The sequence below is a fragment of the Podarcis melisellensis genome (assembly GCF_964234715.1).
Source record: "Podarcis melisellensis genome assembly, chromosome: 18".
NCBI lineage: Eukaryota > Metazoa > Chordata > Lepidosauria > Squamata > Lacertidae > Podarcis > Podarcis melisellensis.
This window is the reverse complement of record NC_138536.1, coordinates 8389467-8416080: the sequence shown is the minus strand read 5'-3', so window position 1 is coordinate 8416080 and position 26614 is coordinate 8389467. Positions and strand designations below refer to the sequence as shown.

The following is a 26614-nucleotide window of genomic DNA, read 5'->3' as shown; positions in this document are numbered from 1 at the left end:
TCACCCCCAGAAATGCTTCAGAATGACAAGGTCATCAGAAGCAGCCTCCGTAACTAAGGCGGCTGTACGCTTGTCACATCAAAAAATGACAGATGAAAACACACAAAAGTACAGCTACAGTGTTCGGGGACTCTGGGATCTAATCAAGCATCTTTGCATCTCTCACCATTTTCCTCTCTCATTTGGTGCCCAGGCTGCCACGCCGAAGAGCCAAGGAACAGACAGCGTGGCTGTCACCAAGCATCCCAGGAGAGTGTCAGATCAAAGAGCAGAATATTCATAAGCCAGCTCTCCCAGGACCAGCTCGTGAGTTAAGAGGAAAGCGAGGGGGGAAGAAAATAGCAAGCATTCCAAGGTTGACTGTTTGCTTCCAGTTACAGGGCATCAAAGACCCAACAGCAGCAACTAATTGACTTCTGGAAAATAAAATGAATGACAGTTCACTGGCAGCAGGCTTTGGGCAGACTTCATCAACTTCTTGGATTCACTGGCCCAAGATGTTATGATGGCCACTAGCCCACGTAGCTTTAAGGGCATGCTTTTGTTTTGTTTTGTTGCAAGTTGCCTGAAAGGCAGGGTAAGGAACACAAGCAATAATTCACAGAGAGATTAAACAGCTATCAACCATGGTAGCTAAGAACAGAATGTCCATGTTTAAAAAGACAAGATATCCATCATTATCAGATGCTGGGGACAAACCATAAGAGACATCCACCTGTCACCAGCCTGCCTGTGAGCTTCCCTGGAACATCTGACCAGCCACTCTCACAGAAAGTGCTGCAAGGATCTTTGTTCTGCTTTAGCACAGCAATACGGGTCAAGAGGTGTGATCTTCAGGAGGATGTTACAATACCTACTGGGGGAGGTTAAACACACTAATAGGGGTATTATTAAATTTTACTGGGTCATTTCCTATTTATTTATATAATTCATATCCCACACTGTCAACAACAACAAAAAGTTAGTCCCTGGGTGCCTAACAAAGTAGTAAGAAAAAAGAGTAGCAATTACCATAATTATTATCACTGATACAAACATATTAATATAAAGCATGTGAATTAATAGAGGAAATTAAAAGCAACAAACTAAAGCGACAACAGTCCATTCAAATACAAAGAAAAACAAACTGCTCTGCGTTGAAAATGCTTACATTTAGTAATTCTTAGAAGCCTGAGGGAAATGGTGTTGCCTGGCATGTATATGATAGCAATGAGGCCTTAAGACAGACATTGTGGCGGCGACATTCCAAATGCCAGGAGCCATCACAGAAAAGTCTCTCTCGCTCTCTGCTTGCTACTGGCGACACTCCAAAAATGGTTAGATTCAAATTCCCATCACCTCTGACCATTAGCCTGGAGTCCAACAAACATCTGGGTGGCCACACATTTTCCATTCTTGGTGCAGGGTTTTAAAGATTAAGACTAATGCTTTGAATTGAGCTCAGAAACTCACTGTGAGCCAATAGGGTTGTTTCAACTTCAGCAAGATCTTTGCTCAGTGCCATTTAGCAACCTAGTTGCAGTGATCTCGACCAGCTTCAGTTTCTGAACTACAGTGGTACCTCGGGTTATGTACTTAATTCGTTCCGGAGGTCCGTACTTAATCTGAAACTGTTCTTAACCTGAAGCACCACGTTAGCTAATGGGGCCTCCTGCTGCCGCCGTAGCACAATTTCTGTTCTCATCCTGAAGCAAAGTTCTTAACCTGAAGCACTATTTCTGGGTTAGCGGAGTTTGTAACCTGAAGCATATGTAACCTGAAGCGTATGAAACCCGAGGTACCACTGTATCTTCAAAGACAGCCCCACATAGAGCGCATAATAATAAACTAACACAAAGCTACCAGGTCATGGGTGATGGTGGCTAAGTTCTCTCTACCCAGAAGGGTCCTCAAGCCGCAAGAAGCCTTCTGTCAGGACACGGATCAGAATCTTAACCCCTTTAAAAACCACTGTCAGGCTTGGAAAGAAGGCCAGTGTAGCAAGTGCACGAAGTGCCACCCTTGGTCTTCAAAATCAGAACAGAAATCCCAGCTCCGCTATGGGGTCTCTGAGTGGGCTATGGGCCAAGCCTCACAAACCTTGATCTCTTCTCACACCTCTTCCCCACGTGTAAAATTGAGAGGAGACTTTAGGCAAGCTTAATGTGGTAAGAGTATATGCGGATGCCCTCCAGTTGCAATGAAATAAGCTACTAGTCAGATCCTGATCACTGCACCAGTAGACCAACCTCAAAACACTGAAGTAAGGCTCGTATTACACAAACATAACATTTTTTGCAGTTTCATACTACTACTTGCCAAAATGCCCCATCCTCAGCTGGTATTTGCTGGTGAAGCAAATATTATTTCCTCTTTTAAAAATCTATGGCACCCCGTTGCACCCTACGCTGATGTTAAATAAAACTATGAAGCTGGCCAACCCAATGAATGGTTTGTCTCCTGCCTTGAGGTACCTGCAGCTGGGGCCCCAAAACCCGCTGCCAAGCTTCTTCAAAAACATGTGTGTGCGCATGCACCAGTTTAAAACAAAACCATGACTCACAGCTGCTGATGCCCCAATGCATTGTGAGCAGGAGAAAAAATATGTAAGATGCAGAAGAAAATTAGGTCTGAGGACAGGCATGATGTGGCTGAGTGATGACTGATAGGCAGTCAACCTCCCCCCCCCCCGAAAAGGTGTAGATAAACTTTTCTCTATAGAGCCCCAAAGCTTGGCATAGGCAAACTCCGCCCTCCAGATGTTTTGGGACTACAACTCCCATCATCCCTAGCTAAGAGGTCAGGGATGATGGGAATTGCAGTCTCAAAACATCTGGAGGGCTGAGTTTGCCCATGCCTGCCCAAAGCCCTCCCTCTACCCTTCAAGCTTTCCAAAATCTGCAAAGATCCAAAGGATTCAGTCCACCAGCAACCGAGGGAGCTCCTTCCCCCACATCTGCCTCTCAAGAAAGGGTAGAAGAAAGGCACAAATTCTCATCAAGGTTTTATCGTGTCCCCCGGATATGTTAAATTATCTTTTATGCCTGCTAATAATCGTCCATGTAATGAGTGAAATTAAGGAAAATGGCTCGTTTTTATTAAAAAAATAAGTAATAACATAGCATAAAAATGTAAAGCAAAGCCCAGTTCTATATCTCTTGTACAGAAGGTGGATCCTCTTCTCAACAATAAACCATTAAGCCAAAAGCTGAATGCTATCTGCTCAGCAGTGCGTGGAATGTTAACATAAAACCTCATTTATTGCCGTGTAGAAACAGATCAGATTAAAGATAAGTTTAAAGAGCTGCTACTATGACTCCCCTTACTGTGGGCTATGTGGAAGGATAAAGTATTTTTCAAATTGTTTTTTAAAAACTGTGGTGACTAACACTGCAATCACATGGGAAGCTGGTCACCTTTCATGCCCCGCATGCAGTGAGGACAGCTATTATCACTCTTTGTGCTAGATTAAGGGCAAGTGTCATCCTATTCTGGAATTATAAAATCAAACTGCATTGTGGGGTGCAGGGATGCAAATGTCAACCCCATTCCTTCCACCCGTGACCTATGCACTTTGAGCTCCCAGATGCGGGAACATGCTTAGAAAATACCCCCAGACCTTGCCGTTCAACACAGCAAGGAGGGAGGGGGCATGCACAACTTTTTACAGCACCTGAACTGGGCTTGTGTGGCAAACATATCCCCCATGGATGGATGTTTTACACAACTGGCTGCTCACATTGACGGTATGTATGCAGCCTGGCTTCAGAGAGGAAGCAGAAGGTGCCTCCTAGGCCAACCCTTCGGATTGGGGTTATCCTGAGGTTTGGAGTATGTTGTCAGCTATATGCTGATGACACTCAGCTCTGTTTCTCCTTTACAGCTGCAGGTGAGGCAGTGGGAGTGCTGGACCAGTGTCTTGCCTCAATAATGGACTGGATGAGAGCCAACCAACTGAAGCTCAATCCAGAAAGACTGGGGCACTGTTAGTGGGTGGTTCCCTAGACCAGATGGGTGGGAGGTCGCCTGCTTTTGATGGGATTACGCTTCCTCTGAAGGAGCAGGTTTGTAGCTTGGGGGTACACAAGAGGTCTGGAGGGTGGCAACATGAGAATGGGGCCTTTTCTGCAGTGGGTCATCATCTGTGGAATGCTCTCCCAAGATTGATTCTCCCGGTGCCTTCATTATATACCCTTCGGTGCCAGCAAAAACATTCATCTTCAACCAGGCCTTTGGTTGATTTGATTGACATCCTATGCCCTTTTAAAATGTGTTGGGGGGTTATTGGGTTGCTGTTGTTGTTATTTTGATTGCACACTTTGTGGTTTTATATTCTGATTATATCCTGTGAACTGCCCTGAGACCTGTGAGTATAGTAAAAGGTGAAGGTACCCCTGCCTGTACGGACCAGTCGTGACCGACTCTAGGGTTGCGCGCTCATCTCGCTCAAGAGGCCGGGAGCCGGCGCCGTCCGAAGACACTTCTGGGTCACGTGGCCAGCGTGACGAAGCTGCAACTGGTGAGCCAGCACCAGTGCCGCACACGGAAACACCGTTTACCTTCCCACAATAAAGCGGTACCTATTTATCTACTTGCACTTAGGGGTGCCTATTTATCTACTTGCACTTAAGGGTGCTTTCGAACTGCTAGGTGGGCAGGAGCTGGTGGCATATAAATTCAAGAAGAAGAAGAAGACGAAGAGGAGGAGGAGGAGGAGGAGGAGGAAGACTTTCTTCAATGAGTCTCTTATGGATGGAATGGGGTGGAGGGAGGAACCTTGCTTTTCTGGACCACCAGATGAGCAGGAGTAGGGAGAAGCATGCGAACAGTTTCCCACATATATAATAAGAAGAAATTGTGCAACCAGCAACAAAGGAAAGCCACAGAACTTCATTATACACCTTTAGGCACCAGGCAAAAACGTTCCTCTTCAACCAGGCCTTTGGCTGATTAACATTCTATACCCTTTTAAATGTGATTGTGGGAGGAGAAGCGGGGTTATTGTTTTGTGATGTACTTGTATGTATTATGCATATTGTGTTCTTATCTTGTGAACTGTCAGTATACAAATTTTATTATTATTATTATTATTAACAACAGCAACTAGCCCACATTTAAGGACCTAGACTTCCTTGACTGATCAGCATTCTTTTTCTGTAGGCAGTCAATCTCTCTCCTCTGCACACATGCATTAAGTACACGCGTTGTCAAAGCACATATTTAAAAGGGTCATGTTAGAAGATGACAAGTATCGACCATAGGTTCATCAAGGGTTAAATTATCTTTTTCATATAAAAAATATGGAAAATTGAAAAGATGATGTGTACGTTGCCAGCAGGTAGCCAAAGGCTTGCGCTGAAGAAGATGAGCCCTAACCACCCCATTTCTGGTGTAATTACCACCACTGCGGCAAGTCTTGACAACATACTGGCTCATTAGAAAATCTGCTGGAAACAACAGAGTGCTTCATAAACAAAGCGATTAGGCAGGGTTTTCTGTGAGCTCCCTCGATCCATAGCTGTAGGGCCCACACCCCCAATAGTCTTCTTCATTTGCTCCTGCAGTGCTGAGCACTGGTATTTAGGAGAAAACATGGGTGGGCAAGAGGAGAGAAAGCAGGGCCTGAAAATGCCTATCTCGCAAAGCTTAGTGTCGTTCTCTCAAGCCCTGTATCGAACCTTGCTCTTCTGCTTATGGTGGGCATGTGAGAACAGCTACAAGGGGAAGGTCAGTCCCCCATGGGAGTTGGCATTCCCAGGAGAATTCTACTAAATCAGAGTAAATGACAGAGCACGACAGAAGTAAATGTTGCCTCATGTTGTAAAGGGCAAGTGGAAATTCTTTTTCTGGAGATCACTTGGTTCAAGCCCTGCTGTGAACGTAAGGAACCCAAGAGAACTGAGTAGCTCCTTCTTGGGAGTTGTTTTCTACGTTCTGGTTTACTGTGGAAGGCTCACTCAAGGAATGAACCATAGTTTGGTTTGAGGAAGCCATGATGAGGAGCATAAGACAAGATGCTGGCAAAGTACCCTTGAATACAAGGGGTTTATTGATTTTTTGTTAATCAAGATGAGTCTTAAATAAGTAAACAAATTGGATTAAAGAATCGGATTAAGGAAATATTAAACTGCAGGATTATGGTATTTAACATTTGTCTGTTTTCAGACTGAAGCAGCCATTTTTTCTTGGGTAAACATTTTTGTTTGCTAAAAGGAAACATACTCCTCCCAGGAAAAGCCTGGCAAAAACCACATGGTTCTTAGGCCTTTTTCGTCCTGTTGTTCTCCTAATTCCAGTGTATCCTTTTTGTCTGAGTATCTTGCAATAGAAAACAGTAGACCTTCCTACAACAAGTCAGATAGACATGGGCCTTTTACTCTCATGTAGATTAGGCAGTTGTTATTAATTTATGAAAAGAAACCAGAGTTTATTGTTTGGTTGGTGACTGGTTACTTTGCCAAGGACAACCAGTGTTCTTAAAGAGAGTTTTGTGCCTTACATTATTTTCAAATTCATAACCGTTTATTCAGTAAGCCCTACTGAATTAAATGGAATGCAGTTCAAAGTTATCCTGCATAGACACAGCCAAAAATTCTGCTAATTCTAGATCCAGAAGCCCAAGCAACCCACTGTATAGACAGCTGTCTCTCCTTGCAGGTCAAGACAGGGAGTTGTAGCTCAGTCTCCTCAGTAAAGACCATCTGCATATTGGTAAAATGTTTTCTTTTTAGAAAGGCACTTGGACTATGAACCATACTGCCTTGCATGAACTGTTTCTGGATTTGTTTTAGTTTTTTAACGGCTGCTGTATTCTGGCATTTTCTGCTGCTGTTCTGTTGTTAAATCATAAGGATTGCTTTAAATTGTTAGTTAATGGTTATTTTCCTTGTTCTTAGCTGCCTTGAACACTCTGGAGGCAAAGTGGGAGAATACTGTTTCAGGGCTGCTTAAAAAAATAAATAAATCACATGTGCTGGATTCCACTAGTACTTTACCTAGTCCAGCATCTCATTTTCAGGGGACCAAGCAGACACTTCTGGGAAGTCTACAAACAGAGCATTCAGGGTTGCTGTTCATCCTCTAGAAACAACTTCCAAGCAAGTGCTTGAATTAAGCCTTGGGTCCTCTGTGGATGACCACAGAGCAGGGCCACAGCATACTGCAAATCTGTTTTCAACGAATTCTAGCTTTCATTTCCAAGCCAAGGCCACCTGGGACTAAAGGCAAAATTTTCTGACACAATCCTTCTAAGGAGTCATGAATTTGGGAACCCTAAAATATCCAACCCTCTCTGTTCCCTGACAGCCCTGCTTCAGCGCATGCATTAAATTAAACAACTGTCTAGTTTGTACAGTACTTTATAAATCTATAGTGAATGATGCCTGCTGGGTGCATCTTCAGTCACTGATTTGCAGGCAGAAGCTTCATTTCCTGCTATCGGTGCATGGAATTCACCAGCCTGCTGGAAGAGACAGCTACTTTTCAATGATGACTCACGGGAAAGGTACAAATTCTGCTGGATGGAGACCCATTGAAATGCTGAGCAGCAGTAATATTGGATACAATCCAATGTGTCTCAACCACTCCGGCATCATGATCTGAAGCACAAACTCTGAAAATTCCAATGGCGCTGTTGGCATTATAGGGGCAGAGGATGGGCAGGACTACCCGGGTGCAGCTGCAAAGATCACCAGCTTCACTACTTGGTCTTTTCTCAATTGAAATTCATTGTCTTTCAATATCCACTCAAGCCCAATTCCCACATATCCTACTTGGGAAATGCAAGGCCATTTCACTCCACGGTATCACCTCCCCCTACCCCCCAATCTTCCATTATCTGAAATACTGCACTGCGATTCCCCCGCTCTCCTCCATCCAGTGGTACTCAAAAGACAAAATGATGGAGAAGACAAAGAGCAAAGTGCTGGCAGCAGATGTGATTAAAAGTCTTCAATTTAAAATTTGGTAATTATACAGAGGCTGACAACACATAATCAGGATTTCTGAATCCTTTCTGCTTTCATGCAACTGTCACTGGTGACCGGAGCGGCCATGGGCCAATGCCTCAGCTTTATGGGTTAGATTTATACAGCTGTTTAGCATTAGTTATACTACTAGGGACGCGGGTGGCGCTGTGGGTAAAACCTCAGCGCCTAGGACTTGCCGATCGCATGGTCGGCGGTTCGAATCCCCGTGGCGGGGTGCGCTCCTGTCGTTCGGTCCCAGCGCCTGCCAACCTAGCAGTTCGAAAGCACCTCCAGGTGCAAGTAGATAAATAGGGACCACTTACCAGCAGGAAGGTAAACGGCGTTCCGTGTGCTGCGCTGGCTCGCCAGATGCAGCTTGTCACGCTAGCCACGTGACCCGGAAGTGTCTGCGGACAGCGCTGGCTCCCGGCCTATAGAGTGAGATGAGCGCACAACCCTAGAGTCTGGCAAGACTGGCCCGTATGGGCAGGGGTACCTTTACCTTTACCTTTTATACTACTGGTCTATCAGGAAGGAGATGTGGAATCACAGCGTTGGAAGGGACCCTGAGGATCATCTCGTCCAACGCCTGCAATGCAGTAATATGTAGTTGTAAGGGGACCAAACCTGCAACCTTGGCATTATCAGCACCATGCTCTAACCCACTGAGCTATCCAGGCTGATTTCAGTGAAGCTTTCTGACATGCTAATTTTTCCATCTGCAAAAAACCTGTCTGCTCCCCAACAGTGGAAGAGTCGAATGCACAGCTCCCCCTTCCCTGCCCCCAAGTGATACAATCAAGGTGGGGGGGGGATACTGCTCATTTCTGATTAATATATTGACTTTATTCGTTCCAAACTGTGGCCTTCTGGCAAATAGTCAGCGATGGTGAAAGTTTGGTGTTTGGCTGTATTCACTGTGGAACTTGGTCCACCTACTCTCTAACCATCATCTGGTTGTACAGCCTAAATTTCCATCGAAAGCCAAGAAGCAAGCACATCAGCAGGGCTCCTCATATCACCATATGTACTGTAACAAGACCAGGGCTTCAACAGGAGGGGCAGCCACAGCAACAGCTTATATGAAGAACATTACTTTGCAGATTGTGACCTGTTCATAAACCTTTTTGAGCTAGTACTAGTCTGGTGCAAAATTACTGCTGTCAACCAGAACCCAGTAGGGTCTTGGGGGCACACATGGAGCAGCACACAAAGAGCATCTACAGGCACACAAGTGCATTATCCAGCCTAGAAATGTACACGGCAGGCCCTGCTTACAGCTCAGCTCTGTGTGCACAATGGAAGTGCTTGCTCAGAGCAATTACTGTTACTTCCTCTCCCCCCTCTCATCTTACAAGTATCACTGGCCCGATCACACCAATTTCAGCGGACAAGACAGCTGACGATAACCGCCAGCTAGATTGCTAACAAAGGGGGAGAGGGAAGAGAAGCAGCAAGAATTGTTTTGTGGATTGAGAGCCTTGAGGGAAGGGGGAAGGGAGCTTGGAAACAAGAGGTCAGGCTAAACAGCCAAATGATTTAAACAGAGGCAGGAGCAGGATTGCAAATGGAGAACATGCTTCTCGGCTGTAGTGACATCAGTTTAATGCACACATTTATCACTTGCAAGGAAGCGCACAGAGAGGGTTCTTCAATTTACCCTTCTGACTCTCTGAAGCGACACACACACACACACACACACACACACACACACCCCTGTGCACATCTACCCTCAGAAACCCGCAAAACATTTCTACTGAGCAAGTCCAGGAATGATTCCCCAGGCCACAAGAAGAAAAAGAGAGACAGACAACTTGTTTCTCCCCAAAGCGAGTTTGCTGCAAAACAATAAAGATGTGTTAAAATTGCACTGGTAATCATTTCCGAGGACTCCTGCAGAGTTCCTAGTCACCAGCGAGGAAAAGTCACAAGAGCAGAGATGACTGGAAGGACAGAAAAGACAACTGGTGTCTCAGAGCGGGGGGGGGGGGGGGGGAGGGGAGGAGACAGGCTTTTTACCCACCAGCGTGAACAATTGCAGCCATATTCTCTATTTAGCCAGACCACTATGGACACTGGCCCCAGCCAGGATGGGCAAAAGGTTTTCTAGTTCAGCCTCCTAGAGGGTCTGCCCAGAGTGCTCTCCTGCGCACCAGCTCCTCTCCTCCACAGACCAGCCAGGACAGAGGCAAAGGGGGAAAAGCAGCCGGAGTTATGAAAGAAGAGGGCTCTGCCCAAAGTCTTCATTACTATTCAAACTAAAGGAAAGGCCAGAGCCCTTTGGGCATAAAGGAGTGAGTGGGTGAAAAAATGTAACATGGAGGGGTGCATGTTTTCCATCATGGGATATTAGGATCTGTTAGTGGAAAGGGATCCTGAAGGAGAGGGCGGAAAGTATGTTATCTGCCCTGTCAGAGGATATGTACTGACCACAATTGTCTGCATAAAGATGATGGTACTTTTTGTTTGTGTGAATGTAGCCTAAAACTATGAATGAGAGATTTAAGGCGTGGGGCAGAGACTGCAAGGACTGGTCCCATCACTGCAAGGACTAGTCTTCATTTAGCTATAGTTATGGACTGACCATAATTAGCAGGCATTCCATGCACATGGCTTTCAGGGATATCCCTTGCACCTAACCCAAACATGCACCCCTCCATGAGCCTAAATGCTGCAGAACTGGCTTTATGATAAGGAAAGAAAAATCATGGGGTAGTCCTATAGCTGTCACCCCCACCTTTCTTGAAGCTAGACAGACTTTGAGCTGGCACCTCCCAAAAGACGAGCAATTTCCCACTGGTGGGCAGAGAATAAGTCATGGAGAGACTAAGCCGCAGGCAAGTCGTTCTTCAGTTAACTCTTTACCACAGCCACAGAACACACGCCCCCTTCAGCCCTATAAATCAGATTGCTAGCGAGGCAGAGAAGAGAGAGATCATGGCAACCTGGATACCTACAGATTCAACTGGGTCAGGGGCAGGTACTTTACATTCCAGAAGAGCAGCCTCATCTCCCCACTCTCAGGAACCTGCCTGGGTAATCACTCAAAGCAAGCAAACTGATTAACCAAACAGGGAGAAGCAAGCCATCTTTGGAAGCCGCAGAACCAATCTGTGAAATGTATTATGTGAAACAATTAATGTTTAAAAAGAAAGAAAAGGCGGGGGGACTGCTGAGTATTAGCATAGTCCTTTCCCCTTGTTAAAACTGCCTTGAACGCTGAATTTACAATATCTAGGGCTCTGTGCTCTCTTCCACAGGCTCAGCCACTAATTCCACACTTTGGAATAAGTGCTAAATTGCTTCATTTATTCTGACTGCAGTTATAGGTATTTTGCACAACCTTGCATTTTCGGCAAGGAACTGGGGTAGAATGCAGAATAATATCAAAGAGCCCTATATGTCTGTGGGTGGCGGCAACCGCATAAATAACCCCACAGAAGTGTCAATTGCAAACAGAGAATTCCAACAGAAGTATTCAAATGCCTTACTTGCACCTTGCACGGCACATATGCTTCTGTAAGACACTGGACAGTCTCTAAGTGAAGAATTGGCAGTCAAGCCCAAGCTCCTTACTCTGCAGCACTGTACCAGCCTGCCCAAAGAGACAGACTATCTGCTGTCCTCGAGCACCACAAACACAGCTGGTCAGATGAAGGTACTACAACTTATTCGCTGCAGTTGTGAAAAATGGGTTTGAAGATTCCTTTGACCTTGTCAGCGTGAGTGGCTAAGGCAAATATTATGGGGTGTTGGTGGCGAGAGCTTCTATGAAGGGGCCAGAGGGCCTTTGTGGGATGCCTCTACTTACACTAGCAAGAAGGGGGATTTTCTAACCTGCCATAACTAAAATTAATAAGCAGACTGTCAAACTCCATGATCTACTGCCCTGAGGGGCGAGGGGAGGGGGGGTGAGATAATCAAACCTCAATTGGATTTGACCTGGTTCTTTAAAGCACCCGACTCTGACCTAACTGCTCAGTCTAGGCAGCTCATCTCTAGAAATAGACCAAGCTGCTCTGCCATCTTTCAGCCCAGGGAATGTCCTGTTTCACCTCCTCACTGTGTGGCAACCAGTCTCCTGTCTTGACACAGGCTCAAAAAAGAAGATTCCTTGAACCCAACGTACATACTCATACTTCAGAACTTCATCACCAACTAGCCTCCATATTGCAAAGTGAGTGACAGCTAGTACTTCAACCCCTAGCTAACCCTCCAATCATGGCCCACCAGGAATTTTGGTTGCCGTCTGCTGATATTTTGGGGAGAACTCCTGCCTGCCAATATGGGACTGCATCTTTGGGTGGAGTAGATTTTGGCCCTGGGCCTCCAGTTCCCGGCCCCTATCTGGCAACACTGGGGTCCAAGTGTGAACCTGCTCCGGTGAGATTGCTAAAGGGGGTCCAATGTATTAAAGTGAGTTTGAGGCCAAAATACCTGATTGCAATCACATGGCTCTAAAGGAGGGGTAGCCAAAGTGATACTCTCTAGAAGTTGTTGGACTGCAACTCCCATTATCCTCAGCTAGCATGGCCAAAGGCTAGGGATGATTAAAGTTGGAATCCAACAACATATTGAGGGCACCACATCTGCTACCCCTGCCCTAAATGAATCTATCACTTGAGCAACCCACAGACTAGCCTGGGAACAGACTGGAATGTGTTAGAAACAAGACAAGCCCCTGTGTTGGAGAATGGAAAAAGCTCAAACAGAGATCAGTGATGGAAAGCTTGAAAAAAGATGTGAGGTGGGGGTTGGGAAGAGATGAATCCTACTTGTGCGCAGCTGATCGAAATGGGAGACAGGCAACAAGAGGAGGAAATTGACCCCATTTTGTATTGAAATAGATAATTTTAAGGCTTCTTAGGAGCAAATGGGAGATAAAAATGAAGCCGTGAAAATATAAGACTGAGGTAGCACAGATGTTATCATCTCCCACAGCCTGCTACTATTAATGTAATAGGGAGCCTAAGAAATTGCTCTCATCCACCAATTTCCAGTCAAGGTTTGTCAAAGAAATAGAAAGCCTGACATGCACAGCAAGACACGGGGGTGGTGGGGATATAATGCATAAGTGTTTCCATAAGAAAATTGCTGCTTCAGCAAACACCTTTAAAGAGAGACTGGGGGGGCGGCGGCTCTGGGTTGGGCAACCTTATAAACGCTGACTATGAAAATGAGGCAGCAGGATCCCATCATCCCCTACCATGGACATACAGCACACCTGAAGAAGGGCTGTAGCTCAGCCACAAAGCACACACTTAGCATGTAGAAGATGGTCCTAGACTCACCAAAATCCTGGAGAGCCACTGCCAGTAGATAAAACTGAGCTGGGCAGTCTGAGTCAGTAGAATGGGGGATTTTAACCACAGCCTCTCTGATCCAAGACTATCACCCTCCCATATAATGCAGTTTGCACAACAAAAGAACAGAAAGAACTGATGAGTTGCCAACGTAACTAGTTTCAGTGGTTCCTAGCCACTGTGATCCATGCGACGGTCACCTCCAGACTGGATTATTGTAACTCGCTCTACGTGGGGCTGCCCTTGAGACTGACCCAGAAACTCCAGCGGGTGCAGAATGCCGCGGCGAGACTCCTTATGGGGTCTTTGCTGCGAGATCACATTCACCCGGTGCTATACCAGCTGCACTGGCTCCCGGTGGAGTACAGAATCAGGTTTAAGGTGCTGGTTTTAACCTTTAAAGCCCTATGCGGCCTAGGACCCTCGTACCTACGGGACCGCCTCTCCTGGTATGCCCCACAGAGGAACTTACGGTCTTCAAACAAAAATATCCTGAAGGTCCCAGGCCACAGAGAGGTCAGGCTGGCCTCAACTAGAGCCAGGGCCTTTTCGGCTGCGGCTCCAATCTGGTGGAACGCTCTGTCACAAGAGACTAGGGCTCTGCGGGACCTGACATCTTTCCACAGGGCCTGCAAGACAGAGTTGTTCCGCCAGGCCTTTGGTCAGGGCGCAGCCTGACTCCCTCCTCTGGCAACCTGCACAGAATTTTGCTTAATCGGTTGCCATCAATTTGATTTTAATTTATATTTTTAATGAAATATTTTTAGAATGTGTGATTATTTGACTGTTTGATTATTTGATTGTTGTTAGCCGCCCTGAGCCTGGCTTCGGCTGCGGAGGGTGGGATATAAATAAAATTTATTATTATTATTATTATTATTATTATTATTATTATTATTATTATTATTATTATTCAAGTCAACATTACACGCACCGAGTACTTCTTTGCCTTTAAAGATGCCCAGGGTGTCACTGCAATCCACATCAGAACAATAAGCAATGAATAAACGGACCAGAACAAGTCCTGTTTCGTTGGGAAGGATGCCTGCTGCACAAGGCAGGGTGTACCAAAGCAGCTTGTTCAAAGGAAACTATGTTTGGAGGCTGAGCCACAGTAGCTATACTCCCATGCACTAGACAGAGCAGGCAGCTTGGAAACATGTTTTCATTAAGTGCTGCTGCAGGAGGTGGGAAACACAATACTTCCTGGTTGGAGTTATGTCACAGCTCTTGAAAGGTGTGCTTTAATTTAACACTATTAACAAATTCCACCATAGCCTTGTCTCATTTAAAGTTACAGCCACTGTATATTTAAAGACATCAGGATTTCCTCCTTGTGACCTGTGAACCTTAGTCAGTGAACCTCTTGCATTTAAGCTTATTGTATCTCCCACTGCATTTTTAACTATTTCAATGACTTCTCCGTAGTGTGCCAGGAAGGAACCAGACTGCAAACCTGAGGCTCTTGGGACTATGACAGCAGCAACAACACAGACATATGCTGGCACAAAGGACAGGGCTGCACAAATATTTGAGGGTTTCTTAGCAGGGGATTCATACACGTAATTCATGCCCCCTGGTGTCAAACAGTATCATTAACATGGATTAGAATTGGACTTTCAGAGCAGTAAGATGGCGGCCACCATGGGATGCTGAGCTGCTGAGAAACAGCACCGCTGACTGGACTGACTGAGTGGCCCCTGCATTGCTGCCACCTCCACCGCTGCTGCTGAGAAAGGGCTCAGAGAGGAGCCAGGAGAACAACTGGCGATCACACCTCCCTGGGTGACTGGCCACAAGGAGGGCCTACTGACCATCTGCCAGTGAACAGAGACCCCAGAGTTGGGAGACCTAGTTTGGGGGGTGGGCAGCCTGTCTTCAGCAGGGGAAAACGCCAGCCATGAAAGAAACAAAGCAAGCATCAAGGCAGAAATTGGTGGTGCACAGGAGAGAAGCCTAATCCTGACCCCACTCTTGGGAGTTGTCTGTCCCTGAGACTGCAGCCATTGCCTCGACCCTCAGGCAGCCGAGCCCAGTGAGCTCCCTGCTGTGAAGTGGACCACTCCCAGATTTGTGCATTCATGACCCAGTAGAAGTAACCCTAAAAATAGGAGAGGAAACACAAACCACCCCATCATGGTCCTTTTAGCCCCCAAAGAGTTGTGGGGGGTTGTCAATGTAGGGCACTGTTCAAGAATGACAGATCAAAAAAGGAGTCCCTTAAACTCCTCCTTTTATCCTTCTGAAAAGGTATAAGCAAGTGTCACGAGCTGCTTGCCTGCTGACCCCGAGGGCTATCAGTTTCCTATGTTGGCATTTTATCTAGATTTGGGGAAGTCACAAAAGGGGAGTGGTATCCTTAAAATCAGAGGCAAGGACTTCTTTTTAAGGTGTACAAAACTCCAAGGTTAAGTCCATTTTAATCTGTACAGTCCTTCCCTTCAGGGGAATATCCAATGTCAAATGCATCTACATTAAAAACAGCAATGTTTAAATAAGTACAGCTGCCTTCCACTTACAAGTTCCACTATGCTCCCAGTTGAGAGAATCAGGTACATCTTTATGCAGTTACATTTGACCTTGAATACTGCCCTGAAATACATCTCAAAACACACTGGGATCTTGACTACTGTCTGGGAGATAGATAGATTGAACACCTCATCTTAGTTACAGTTCAACAGTGCATAGCTAGGTTCTGGAACTAGCCTGACCAACTGTGGCACAAGAAACACAGAAAAGCACACAGAGAGGTTGTCAAGTCGTAAGACGCATGCACACAGCTAATAGAGGGGAGACAAAATGATTTCAAAATTAAAAAACCAACAACCTAGAAAAGATTATTCAAATGGAAGAAAATGGACTGGGGAGATGGGGAGGTGGAAGAGAAGAGAAGCAGCGTCTCAACACTATCAGTGTTGTGGCATTATCGCTGCATGACAGACTCTGTAATGAGCAATCCACAAGCAGTCAAGTAACACTTGGATTTGAAGTAATGCAAAAATAAAATTAAGCACAGAGGAAGCAGCAAGACGCTACCTGTTACTTACAAAGCCATCCTTGCTGTGTGAGCAGGGATTCTGTCAGGGTTCCCACTGCTGTATGCTGAAAGGATGGGGGAGTGAGAATTCAATTCTAAGAGTCAGGAATCAGAGACAGCCAGGAAGGCAGAGAGACAGGCAATCACACTCAACAGAAACCAACACTGAAGAACCAAGAAAAACCCCTCAAGACGAAAAAGGAGAAAGCCCTGTTACAAACCACTTTACAAGTGACTTGCCGAGGGAGCATTTGCAGGTGGCTCAAGGGCTGGTTTCATCCTAGAAGTAAGACAAGACGAGGTCTGAGCAAGAGACTTCGGCCTATTGGTCACAATCTACATTCTTGAACTGAACACTCTCAATGCAATCTGAACCTGCTGCTGAATGTCTTGTGAAGCACTTCTTGTAATTTGCAAACAACACAAATGTTTTCATGTCTGTTATCTACAGGGTGAATGCAAAGAAGCATGCTAGCTATTGAATATGTAAATTGATAAAAACAGAGTGGCCTTTTGATTCTGCACACAGAACAGCTTTGTGCAGTTCGAAAACTCGTATGCTACTCTATGAGAACAAGTTGGCCAATAAAAGCTATTGGTTTCTCTCTTTGAATTCTACCCTATGGGATTAAAACATCTTTTACTGCCTACTGCAATGACTTCTCATTGAAGCATGGCATCAATTGGTGACAAGAAGGTTGGAAATATAAATACACACACACAAGGCAGAGGGAGTGACTAGGAAGTAGGAGAAAAGGAGTAACCAGAGGGACTGATGCCCAGAGCACTCTCAACATTTTGAATAAGCCCATGGGCTCAAAAAGGTTTGTGGCCCCTAAGAAATACAGACACCTAAAAATGCACTGGGCTAAAAGCATGGTGTATTCGCCTGCCACTCCCATGGCTAAGGAGGAAAATCGTGATAATATTAGTAAGTAGGGCTGCAATGTTTAACGTGGGGCGAGGCCGAATAGCCATCTCTCTCACACAACTCTCTCTTCCCCACACCTATACCCTTGCTGGAGGCTTAGTCCGCCAATGTGGGAAAATCTGGGTGATTTTTCAGAGGGGGCTTAATTTTCAGAAAGGAGACCCAACGGATCTCCCCACTACCACCCTCTTTTCTAACTGAAACCAAAGCTCCAAGTAGTAGTTTGGCTGCACTCAAGCGCTCAAAAAATGACACAGAGATTGCCCCGTGGGAACAATGATATAGCTATTTTTTTGAACAAACAAATAAGCAAGCAAGCTTGCACTTATAAAACAGGAAAGTGGCAAGCACTGTCTTAAAAGTGGCATTCTCCTATTTCTCAACCAGAAGAAATGCCTCTTCTAAGATGATGCCAGCTATGATACATGTGCATATCATCTAAAACCAAAGGGAAATTCCTTCTTCAGAAATATTGCCTCTACTCATATGCAAGCTGAATCAATAATTAGCTTTAAATTTATTTAACCAGATTGCAGCTCCAAATATTAGCCTTGAAGGTACACTAGGTTTGCGAAAAATGTTAGAAAGCCATTTCTAAAGCTTATTTGGGCTGGTGCTAGATGCACCATCAATAATTTTGCTTATAATCCTTAGTTCATAATCTTCACAATTCTGCCCTACCTGAGTTAAGTAGGTGGTTCTTCTCCCCTGAGAGAAGGAAACTATGAGTGGTCCACATACATAAAGCCATGGAAATAAAAGCAATTATGACTGTAGTGCAGATATATACACACATTAAGACTCAGCAGGCCAATTTTCAGTCAAATCAGAGAGTTTAGAAGGCCTACTTGTGGATTCTCTCAGGTATAATCTGCTTTTCTTCCCAACAGCCAACTTTGCACCTTTAAACCTGCCACTGAAGAGCACATTTCCTGTTAATACCAATGCTTGTCCAACAATTACAGTGGAACTCGCTTCTAATGAGCCGATCATTAAACTCCCCCCTGTGTGCATTTGTGAAGCGCAGGCAAATCGTGTCCTGCCATAGTTAGCACCAACATCGGTCCAGTGAGTTATTAGCACTGCTTGCTTTAGGACTGTGTATAATCACTCAAGTGTGAGTAACTAAAGAGCACACTGGCAAATGTAGTGTTGACTGCAGGTAGGAGGTGAAATGTAAATATTCTAAATGTTCTGAAGCCATAAGTCAGGAGTTGGGAAACTTTGGGCTTCCAGATGTTGCTGAACTACAACTTACATAGTTCCTTGAAAGCATGGGCAATGGTCAGGGGTGGTGGGAGTTGTCAGCAACATCTGGAGGAGAAAACGGAACCTGCCATAGTGGAAAACATGTTCCACCTGACAAATACCACACCAAAGATTCAGGAAAGAGTGAAATAAATGAAATAGTCACCTTTTCGCATCCTAAACTTCCTTAACTGCTTTAAGAACATAAATATATGTATAACTTTACATACAGAACATACTGTCTGGTACAATCATGAGTATAGATGTTTTTCTTTTAACAAACCTATCTCACGTTTAAGAGTGAGACACAAACTATAGGGAAAAGGGACACAAACTATAGTCATGGGAAAAAGAAAGCGCACCCTCTTTGAATTCTGTGGTTTTGCATATGAAGACATAACAACAATCATCCGTTCCTAAGCACATCTTAAAATTAGGTAACTACAACCTCAGATAAACAACATGACATATTACACTGTGTCATGATTTATTTAACAGAAATAAAGCCAAAAGCTGGTAGAACCACCTTTAGCAGCAATAACTTGAAGTAATCATTTTCTGTAGAACTTTATCAGTCTCTTACATCATTGTGGAAGAATTTTGTACATGATGGTACATGTTTCTGATCCATCCACCCTGGAGTTTAACATGGAACTGAAGCTACTTCTTGTTTTTTGGTGGTATCCACCAGATCAAAGGAGCAGCCCACACCTTTCTCCCACTAAATTTAGATTTTTCCAATCCATCAATAATGAGATCCAATATAGGAATACCACTCTATTCTCTATTCTATACCACTCTATTCTGCCTTGGTTAGACCACACCTGGAATACTGTGTCCAATTCTGGGCCCCACAATTTAAGAAGGATGGTGAGAAGCTGGAACATGTGCAGAGGAGGGCAACCAAGATGATCAAGGGTCTGGAAACGAAGCCTTACGAGGAGTGCTTGAAGGAGCTGGGTATGGTTAGAATTGAAAGAAGGAGAATGAGAGGAGATATGATGCCCATCTTCCAATATCTCAAGGGCTGTCACATGGAAGAAGGAACAAGCCGGTTTTCTCCTGCTCTGGAGGGGAGGACTCGAACCCATGGCTTCAAGTTACAAGAAAGGAGCTTCCGACTGAACATCAGGAAAAACTTCCGGACAGTAAGAGCTGTTTGACAGTGGAACAGTCTCCCATGGGAGGTTGTGAACTCTCCGTCTGTGGTGGTTTTTAAGCAGAGTTTGGATAGCTATCTGTCATGAATGCTTTAGCTGAGATTCCTGCATGGTAGGGGGTTGGACTAGAGGACCCTTGAGATCCCTTCCAACTCTTAAGATTCTATGATTCTGTGATAAATTTACATGTTGCCTGGTTGTGGATGCAGTGTAGCACACTATTTGGGTAGGGTTTTTCTTGTTTTTATATGTTTGGTAATGTTTTGCTGGGTGCTTTCAACCATCACATCCCCTAGTTTGTTTCCATCAACCAGAAGGAAAGGATGCAGCCTGCCCTTCTCGACCAGCTGGCACATCTGTCATATTTTTGTTTTTACAACTGCTCTTTTGCACAACACTGTTCTTGCACAGAACAGCTTTTATTATTTAAAAATAAAAAAAAAATTATTTGGGTTAGGGTTAGGTTAATTGGGTGTTTGAAACTAAAGTACTAAAAAGATGGCAAAGACTACTAAAAAGACGGCAAAGTGGAGCTGAGCGAGATTTGGACATGGATGTGGGGTCTCCAGGCTGACAACAGATAGATTGATGGATATTGGGGATCGAAACCGGGAAAGGAGGGAGGGAAATTCGGAATCCAAAGGGTGTAAAATTATATTTTGTTCTTTACTTTGTTATTTCATTCTGTTCTGTGTATTAAAGAGGGGAATTCGTGGAAGGGAACAGGGGTCGATCTTAGGGGAAAAATATTTTTAAGTGGAAGGACGGTGGAATATAAAGGGAAAGTGGTTATATAAGATGAATTAAATTGAACATTGGTCAATGATAATAACGATAATAAGCTTAAAATTTGGGGTAAGAACTTGTGGAACTAATTTGATGGAAATGGAATACAAGAGGGAGTGGGGTGGGGAAGTCCTGGGAAGATGTTAATGAAAGTAAGGCCTAAATGCAAATCTTTTCTTTTTCTTTTTTTCTTTTTTCTTTTTTTTCCCTTTTATATTTTGTATTTTTCTGGAAATTTCAATAAATATTATTTAAAAAATAAAAAATAAAAATAAAAATTCCCCTTGTGGATAAAGGCTTGGGGAAAGGGAAAACCAGGAACGGCGGAGGGGGGTGGGGCAGCGAACCACTTCATATGAAAGCTATTCCAAATCACTGCCTGCAGTAAACTTCTTTTAAACATTTATTTTGTTCAAAACTTGCATTTAAAAAAATAATAAGGTGTGAGCAAACAAGCTAACAAATAGCTTCACACAAGCCCATAAGTTTCTGAAATTGGGTGGGGAAGTGCCAATTGAGGGGACAACAATATACATGCTTTTAAGCAGCACCAACTAGTGAATGAGAAATACCCAACAGTCTTTGGAGGCATGAAACTGAAACTGCTCATGTACAGACAAAGCCAAACACGGAAAGAGTGACCCACATATGCATGAATGCCCTAGTGTGGACTCAGACAATCTGCTGGGGAAATAGTTGGTTTTTTTCCCTAAGATAAAAGCTGCAGTAATGTAAAAAGAGGATTATTTGGGCTTCAAGATAGTATGTAAACCACAGCACTGTTAGGAAGAAACAGAAGACACTCAATCCTATGCACACTTACCTGGGAGTAAACCCAGTGAATTCAGTGAAACGAATTTCTTAATAACAAATGAATAAGCATGGTTTTTTTGACTATTAGATTTATATCCTAATCTATTCCAATAAATAATATATCCTTGAAAAATAAAAACATAACTCAGTTTCTGCAAGGTCCACAGCTTCTGATTCTCAATGTTCACTTGGAGCTTCATGGATTTCAAAAAAGGGAAGATCTGTTTGCTTCCACTCTTACTGCATGTTAGTTACTTGCTTTATTTTGTGTGTGTTATTCACAATCACTTATCAGTTTATTTCACCCGAAGATAAAGGAATCAAAGCAAAGTTAGAGGAGAGAGGAGAGAGGCTCTACCCTGCTACCCTGTTGCAGGGGAAGATGTTTGGCTACCTCCCAGATGCTGCTCCACGCCCCAAATCCTTAAAATGTCCCTTTCCTCTCCCCCCCCCACCCCCCCACTTCTCTGTGTATTGTTTTTCATCCTGGCTCCTCCTCGGAGTAGACTCTGGTTCCCAGTCTGGGGGCAAGGCTGAAGCCCAGCAGGTTCCATCAAAGGAGTCAGGGTTCTTTGTGACTGAAGTATCACAGAATGAAATAGGCTTACATTCCCTTTTCCTTCTATACAACTTTCCCTCAGCTAAAGTCTTCCACCTTTGTTCCTAACATACAGGAAGCTTATAAGAACTTCCTCAGTGGGATCACAAGATCTCCTGAAAGACAGCTTGCCCAGTGCTATCAATCTGGAAGGGAGTTCAGGGCTTGCTAGAAGGGCACTCTCTATTGACCTGGGCAGCAGCAATGTCTGATGCCGGTATGAGCAATTACACTTGGAATGTGTTCCAGAACAGAGATTCCTCAATGGGGAAGTTGACATGGAAAGGTTTCCCTAAAGGCAGAAATTCTGAAAAGCCAAATTACCATTCTGGATAACACCAACTACGTAAGCATGCACTGTGGGGTAATTGTCAGTGTGGAAAGAGAAGCACTGCTGCCCCTTGTGATAAAAAGCGAACAGCTGGGACATCTTCTCCTCCTCCTCTCCCTAGGTCCCCCTACCTAGAGTGGATTGGAAAGTCTCCCCATCACTGCTTGTTCAGTAATTTCATGCTACAATGCCCAACAATGTAAGCACGGAGCCTCAATCTAAAGTCTCCACATCCCAAATGTCACTTGTTTTTGAACACACGGCTAAGCCCAAAATTGCTTTTAATATTAGAGCAGTTGCCCACTGGCAGCTGCCATAGTTAAAACTCTTCTCAGAATTTCCATGGCAAACTACCATTTTCTGGGGTCCAAAACAATGAAATTAGAGGTGTTGGGGTGAAACCCTAGCAAGCAAGGCCACAGCAGACAGGATCAGATTCCAAGTCCTCTAATAATAAAATTTGCTTAGATTAGCATGCTTTGTTTTAAAACGGAAGGTCTTCAGACACAATTTGTACTTAGGCCTCAGCACTACTTTAAAACCGAGTCTTGGGGTTACAATTTCTCATGTGTGCTTCACTTGCACCAGTGATTTCCCAGAGACCTGGAAGTAGAGACCCACTCCCCCAATCCCCAATTCAGAACTGGAATAACCCTCAACTCTTACATAGTCTGAAAATAAACCTTTTCAGGTGCAAGAGTAGAAACTGACTACCCGAGGCAAGCCCAACCCATTTCTCCACGAGTCAATGTGTCTCATACAGTGGTGCCCCGCAAGACGAACGCCTCGCAAGACGGAAAACCCGCTAGACGAAAGGGTTTTCCGTTTTGGAGGCGCTTCGCAAAACGAATTTCCCTATGGGCTTGCTTCGCAAAACGAAAAAGTCTTGCGAGTTCCTTCGGTTTTTTCCCCCTTCCCCCCCTTTTCCTAGGCCGCTAAGCCGCTTATCAGCTGATCCGCTGATAAGCCGCTTAACAGCTGATCGCTAAAAGCCGCTAAACCGCTAATAGCGCTAATCCGCTAAGCTGTCAATGGGCTTGCTTCGCAAGACGAAAAAACCGCTATACGAAGAGCCTCACGGAACGAATTAATTTCGTCTTGCGAGGCACCACTGTATAAAGGACCAGTAGTCAACCTCGTCCAGAAAGGGCTATTCTGTTTCAGGGATAGCTGGTGGTCACACCTTAGAAGGAGAGACAAGGCAGAATTATCTGCCCACAGTGGAGGCTAATTGGAAAGAGGCAAAGAGCAGTAAATCAAGCAGAGATACAGCAGGCAGCTTTTTCTGTGGGACAGGTACTCTGGCCCAACCAGCACCTATTAACCATTTAACTGTTTTCTCTCTCACACATGAGTAGTTCTCTCATGGCACACACTTTGAAAATTACTGATGGACACAAACATATTGTTACATTGTAGCACACTATCGGGGGAAAGCTAGGGCTCGCACCAGTGTGCCATGTTAGCCACATCAAAGGAAAAAGAACCATCGGGCGCATGCGACAGAGGCTCCAGGCATACAAACAAGCAGCTTAATGTCTAATGTTTTACAAATTTTTAATGTACTGTAAGCTGCAGAGTGACTTGGGAAACCCAGTCAGATGTGCGGGGTATAAATATTATTATTATTATTAGCCAGAAATAGATGGAAGAGGCTGAGTCACATATCCTTAGCTAAGTAAAAAATGACGGTAAACCCCAGGAAACCATGGTTTGCTAACTGGGAGCCAGCCTGAGGAGTGTGAACTCTTTTCCAACCCCAGCACATGTTCCACATACACACCCGCTCCTTGTTTGCCTTGACTGTGGTTAGGCCTTACATGTGCTAACTCTATCTGTTAACACTAGGCAGGGTTCCCATCTGAAAGAGATTTTAAAACCAGAGTTTGAAGTGCCTTTGCAAACTTCAGCAGATGACATGAACCATGATGCTGGTCACGGTTTAGGCAGAAAATCAGCAGGAAACCTGTGCCAGGCAGACCGGCTCCCAATTTGCAAGGCAAGCTTTGCAATTTGCCCCATACCAACTAAAGCACCAGGATGTGGGAACTTACTTGGGTGGCCATCTTGCCATAGTCGATCCACCGAAGTGTGGCGAAGTTGGTGGACTCTGCACAGTTGAACCCGTGATTAAATCCTGCATGGTAGCCATAAGGAAAAGTAATCATGAACTCTCCGGCTTCTTGGGTGATCTGAAAACAGGAAAGGAAGAAAAGAATATGCCATTATCAAGCAAAGAGGTAGCAAAGCTTTGACCAAGGCCTGGAAACGATGCCTTATGAGGAACGGCTAAGGGAGCTGGGCATGTTTAGCCTGGAGAAGAGGAGGTTAAGGGGTGATATGATAGCCATGTTCAAATATATAAAAGGATGTCACCTAGAGGAGGGAGAAAGGTTGTTTTCTGCTGCTCCAGAGAAGCGGACACGGAGTAATGGATCCAAACTACAATAAAGGAGATTCCACCTAAACATTAGGAAGAACTTCCTGACAGTAAGAGCTGTTTGACAGTGGAATTTGCTGCCAAGGAGTGTGGTGGAGTCTCCTTCTTTGGAGGTCTTGAAGCAGAGGCTTGACAACCATATGTCAGGAGTGCTCTGATGGTGTTTCCTGCTTGGCAGGGGGTTGGACTCGATGGCCCTTGTGGTCTCTTCCAACTCTATGATTCTAATGTGACCTTTTAAAATAAATCTGTATTTGTAGTAAGAGGTGACAAGAAGTACCCCTACACTGAAACCAAGATGGTGGGCTGATTATGGTGACCCAGCACTGCTTTCAGGATTCTCCATATATCTTTGCGGGATCTGTTAGGAAAGATAGCTACCCCTTCTAGAAATATGGTTTTCCACAAGGAATTCTCATGGGAACAAACTAATGCAGGGAGGAAATGCATACATTCACCAACCCAGGTGACCTGCAATCAACTCTTTGCATGCCCCACCAGGGTCCCAACCAACTCCCCACACATTGGCTTTATGCTGCCTGAAATCCAAGCCCCACAATCTTTTAGTGTTCTGGGAAGGTCAAAGGCACACTTCTCCAGCCAGACATCACATGCAACAAAAACATTTCAGAAAGGCTTTTGACAAAGTGCCCTATGATATTCTTGTGAGGAGGTTGGTAAAATGTGGGTTGAATGAGGTAACTGTTAGGTAGATTCATAGCTGGTTGACTGACCAAACCCAAAGAGTACTCATTAATGGTTCCTTATCATCCTGGGGAAAAGTGATAAGTGGGTGCCGCAGGGTTCTGCCCTGGGCCCATTAACGTCTTTGTAAATGACTTGAAGGAACAGAGGGGATGCTCATCAATTTTGCAGATGACACCAAACTGGGAGAGGTAGCCAATGCCGCAGAAGACAGAATCAGAATTCAGAATGACCTTAACAGATTGGAGACCTGGGCCCAAACTAACAAAATGAATTTCAATGCGGGCAAATGCCAGGTTATAAACCAGCTGCACACATATAAGGTGGGGGACACCTGGCTTGCCAGTGGTACATGTGAAAAGAATCTAGGAGTCTTGGTGGACCATAAGCTTAACATGAGTAAACACTGTGAGGCAGGAGCAAAAAAAAGCTAATGCTATTCTAGCCTGCATTAACAGAAGTAGAATGTCCAGATCAAGGGAAGTAATAGTACCACTTATTTTGACTTGGAGTTCTGTGTTCATTTCTGGGCACCACAATTTAAGAAGGATGGTGACAAGCTGGAACATGTGCAGAGGAGGACAAACAAGCTGATCAAGGGTCTGGAAACGCAGCCTTATGAGGAATGGTTGAAGGAGCTGGGTATGTTTAGCCTGGAAAAGAGGAGACTGAGAGGAGATATGATATCCATCTTCAAATATCTCAAGGACTGTCACATGGAAGAGGGAACAAGCTTGTTCTCTCTTGCTCTGGAGGGAAAGACTTGCACCAATGGCTTCAAGTTACAAGAAAGGAGGTTCTGACTAAACATTAGGAATAGCTTTCGGAAGGCAAGAGCTGTTTGACAGTGGAACAGACTCCCACAAGAGGTGGTGGACTCTCCTTCCTTGGAGGTTTTTAAGTAGAGATTGGACGACCATCTGTCATGCATGCTTTAGCTGAGATTCCTGCATTGCAGGGGTCGGACTAGATGACCCTTGGTTCTCTTTCAGCTCTATGATTCTATGAAATATAATAAAGAAATCTCAAGACCACCACCATAAACTACAGAAATGCTGTCACTGTCTGCAGAAGAGGATCGAAGTGACAGTATTGAGTCTGGCAATTTCAGTTGCTATGGCAAATGTGCAGCATCCTCATATGACAGGCCCCAGGTATTCTTGCCAAACTTAGGTGCTGCTGTGGGGGGGGGGGGGAGAACGGCTGTCTCTGCAGTAGCAGAGTTCCAGTGTTAAGAGGAAGACTGGAAATTGTTTGGCCATTGCATTAGCAAACCACTCCAGAGGAACAAATTAATCAGCCCCCTCAACTCTTCC

At 44.7% G+C, this 26614-nt stretch overlaps 2 protein-coding genes across 4 annotated transcripts in view; one reads left to right on the top strand and one right to left on the bottom strand.

The window, feature by feature from the left end:
• KDM4B (lysine demethylase 4B) overlaps positions 1-26614 on the bottom strand; it is a 167052-nt gene that overhangs the window by 77409 nt on the left and 63029 nt on the right. For all 3 annotated transcript variants that reach the window (XM_081895426.1, XM_081895424.1, XM_081895425.1), the window contains exon 7: positions 24208-24345. In XM_081895426.1, the coding sequence (XP_081751552.1) occupies positions 24208-24345 (138 nt within the window). The remainder of the gene's footprint in view (positions 1-24207; positions 24346-26614) is intronic.
• Positions 6828-26614, top strand: part of LOC309360765 (perilipin-3-like) — a 186155-nt gene continuing 166368 nt past the window's right edge. The window contains exon 1 of the mRNA XM_081895627.1: positions 6828-6832. The gene's annotated coding sequence lies outside the window, so the exon portion shown is untranslated. The remainder of the gene's footprint in view (positions 6833-26614) is intronic.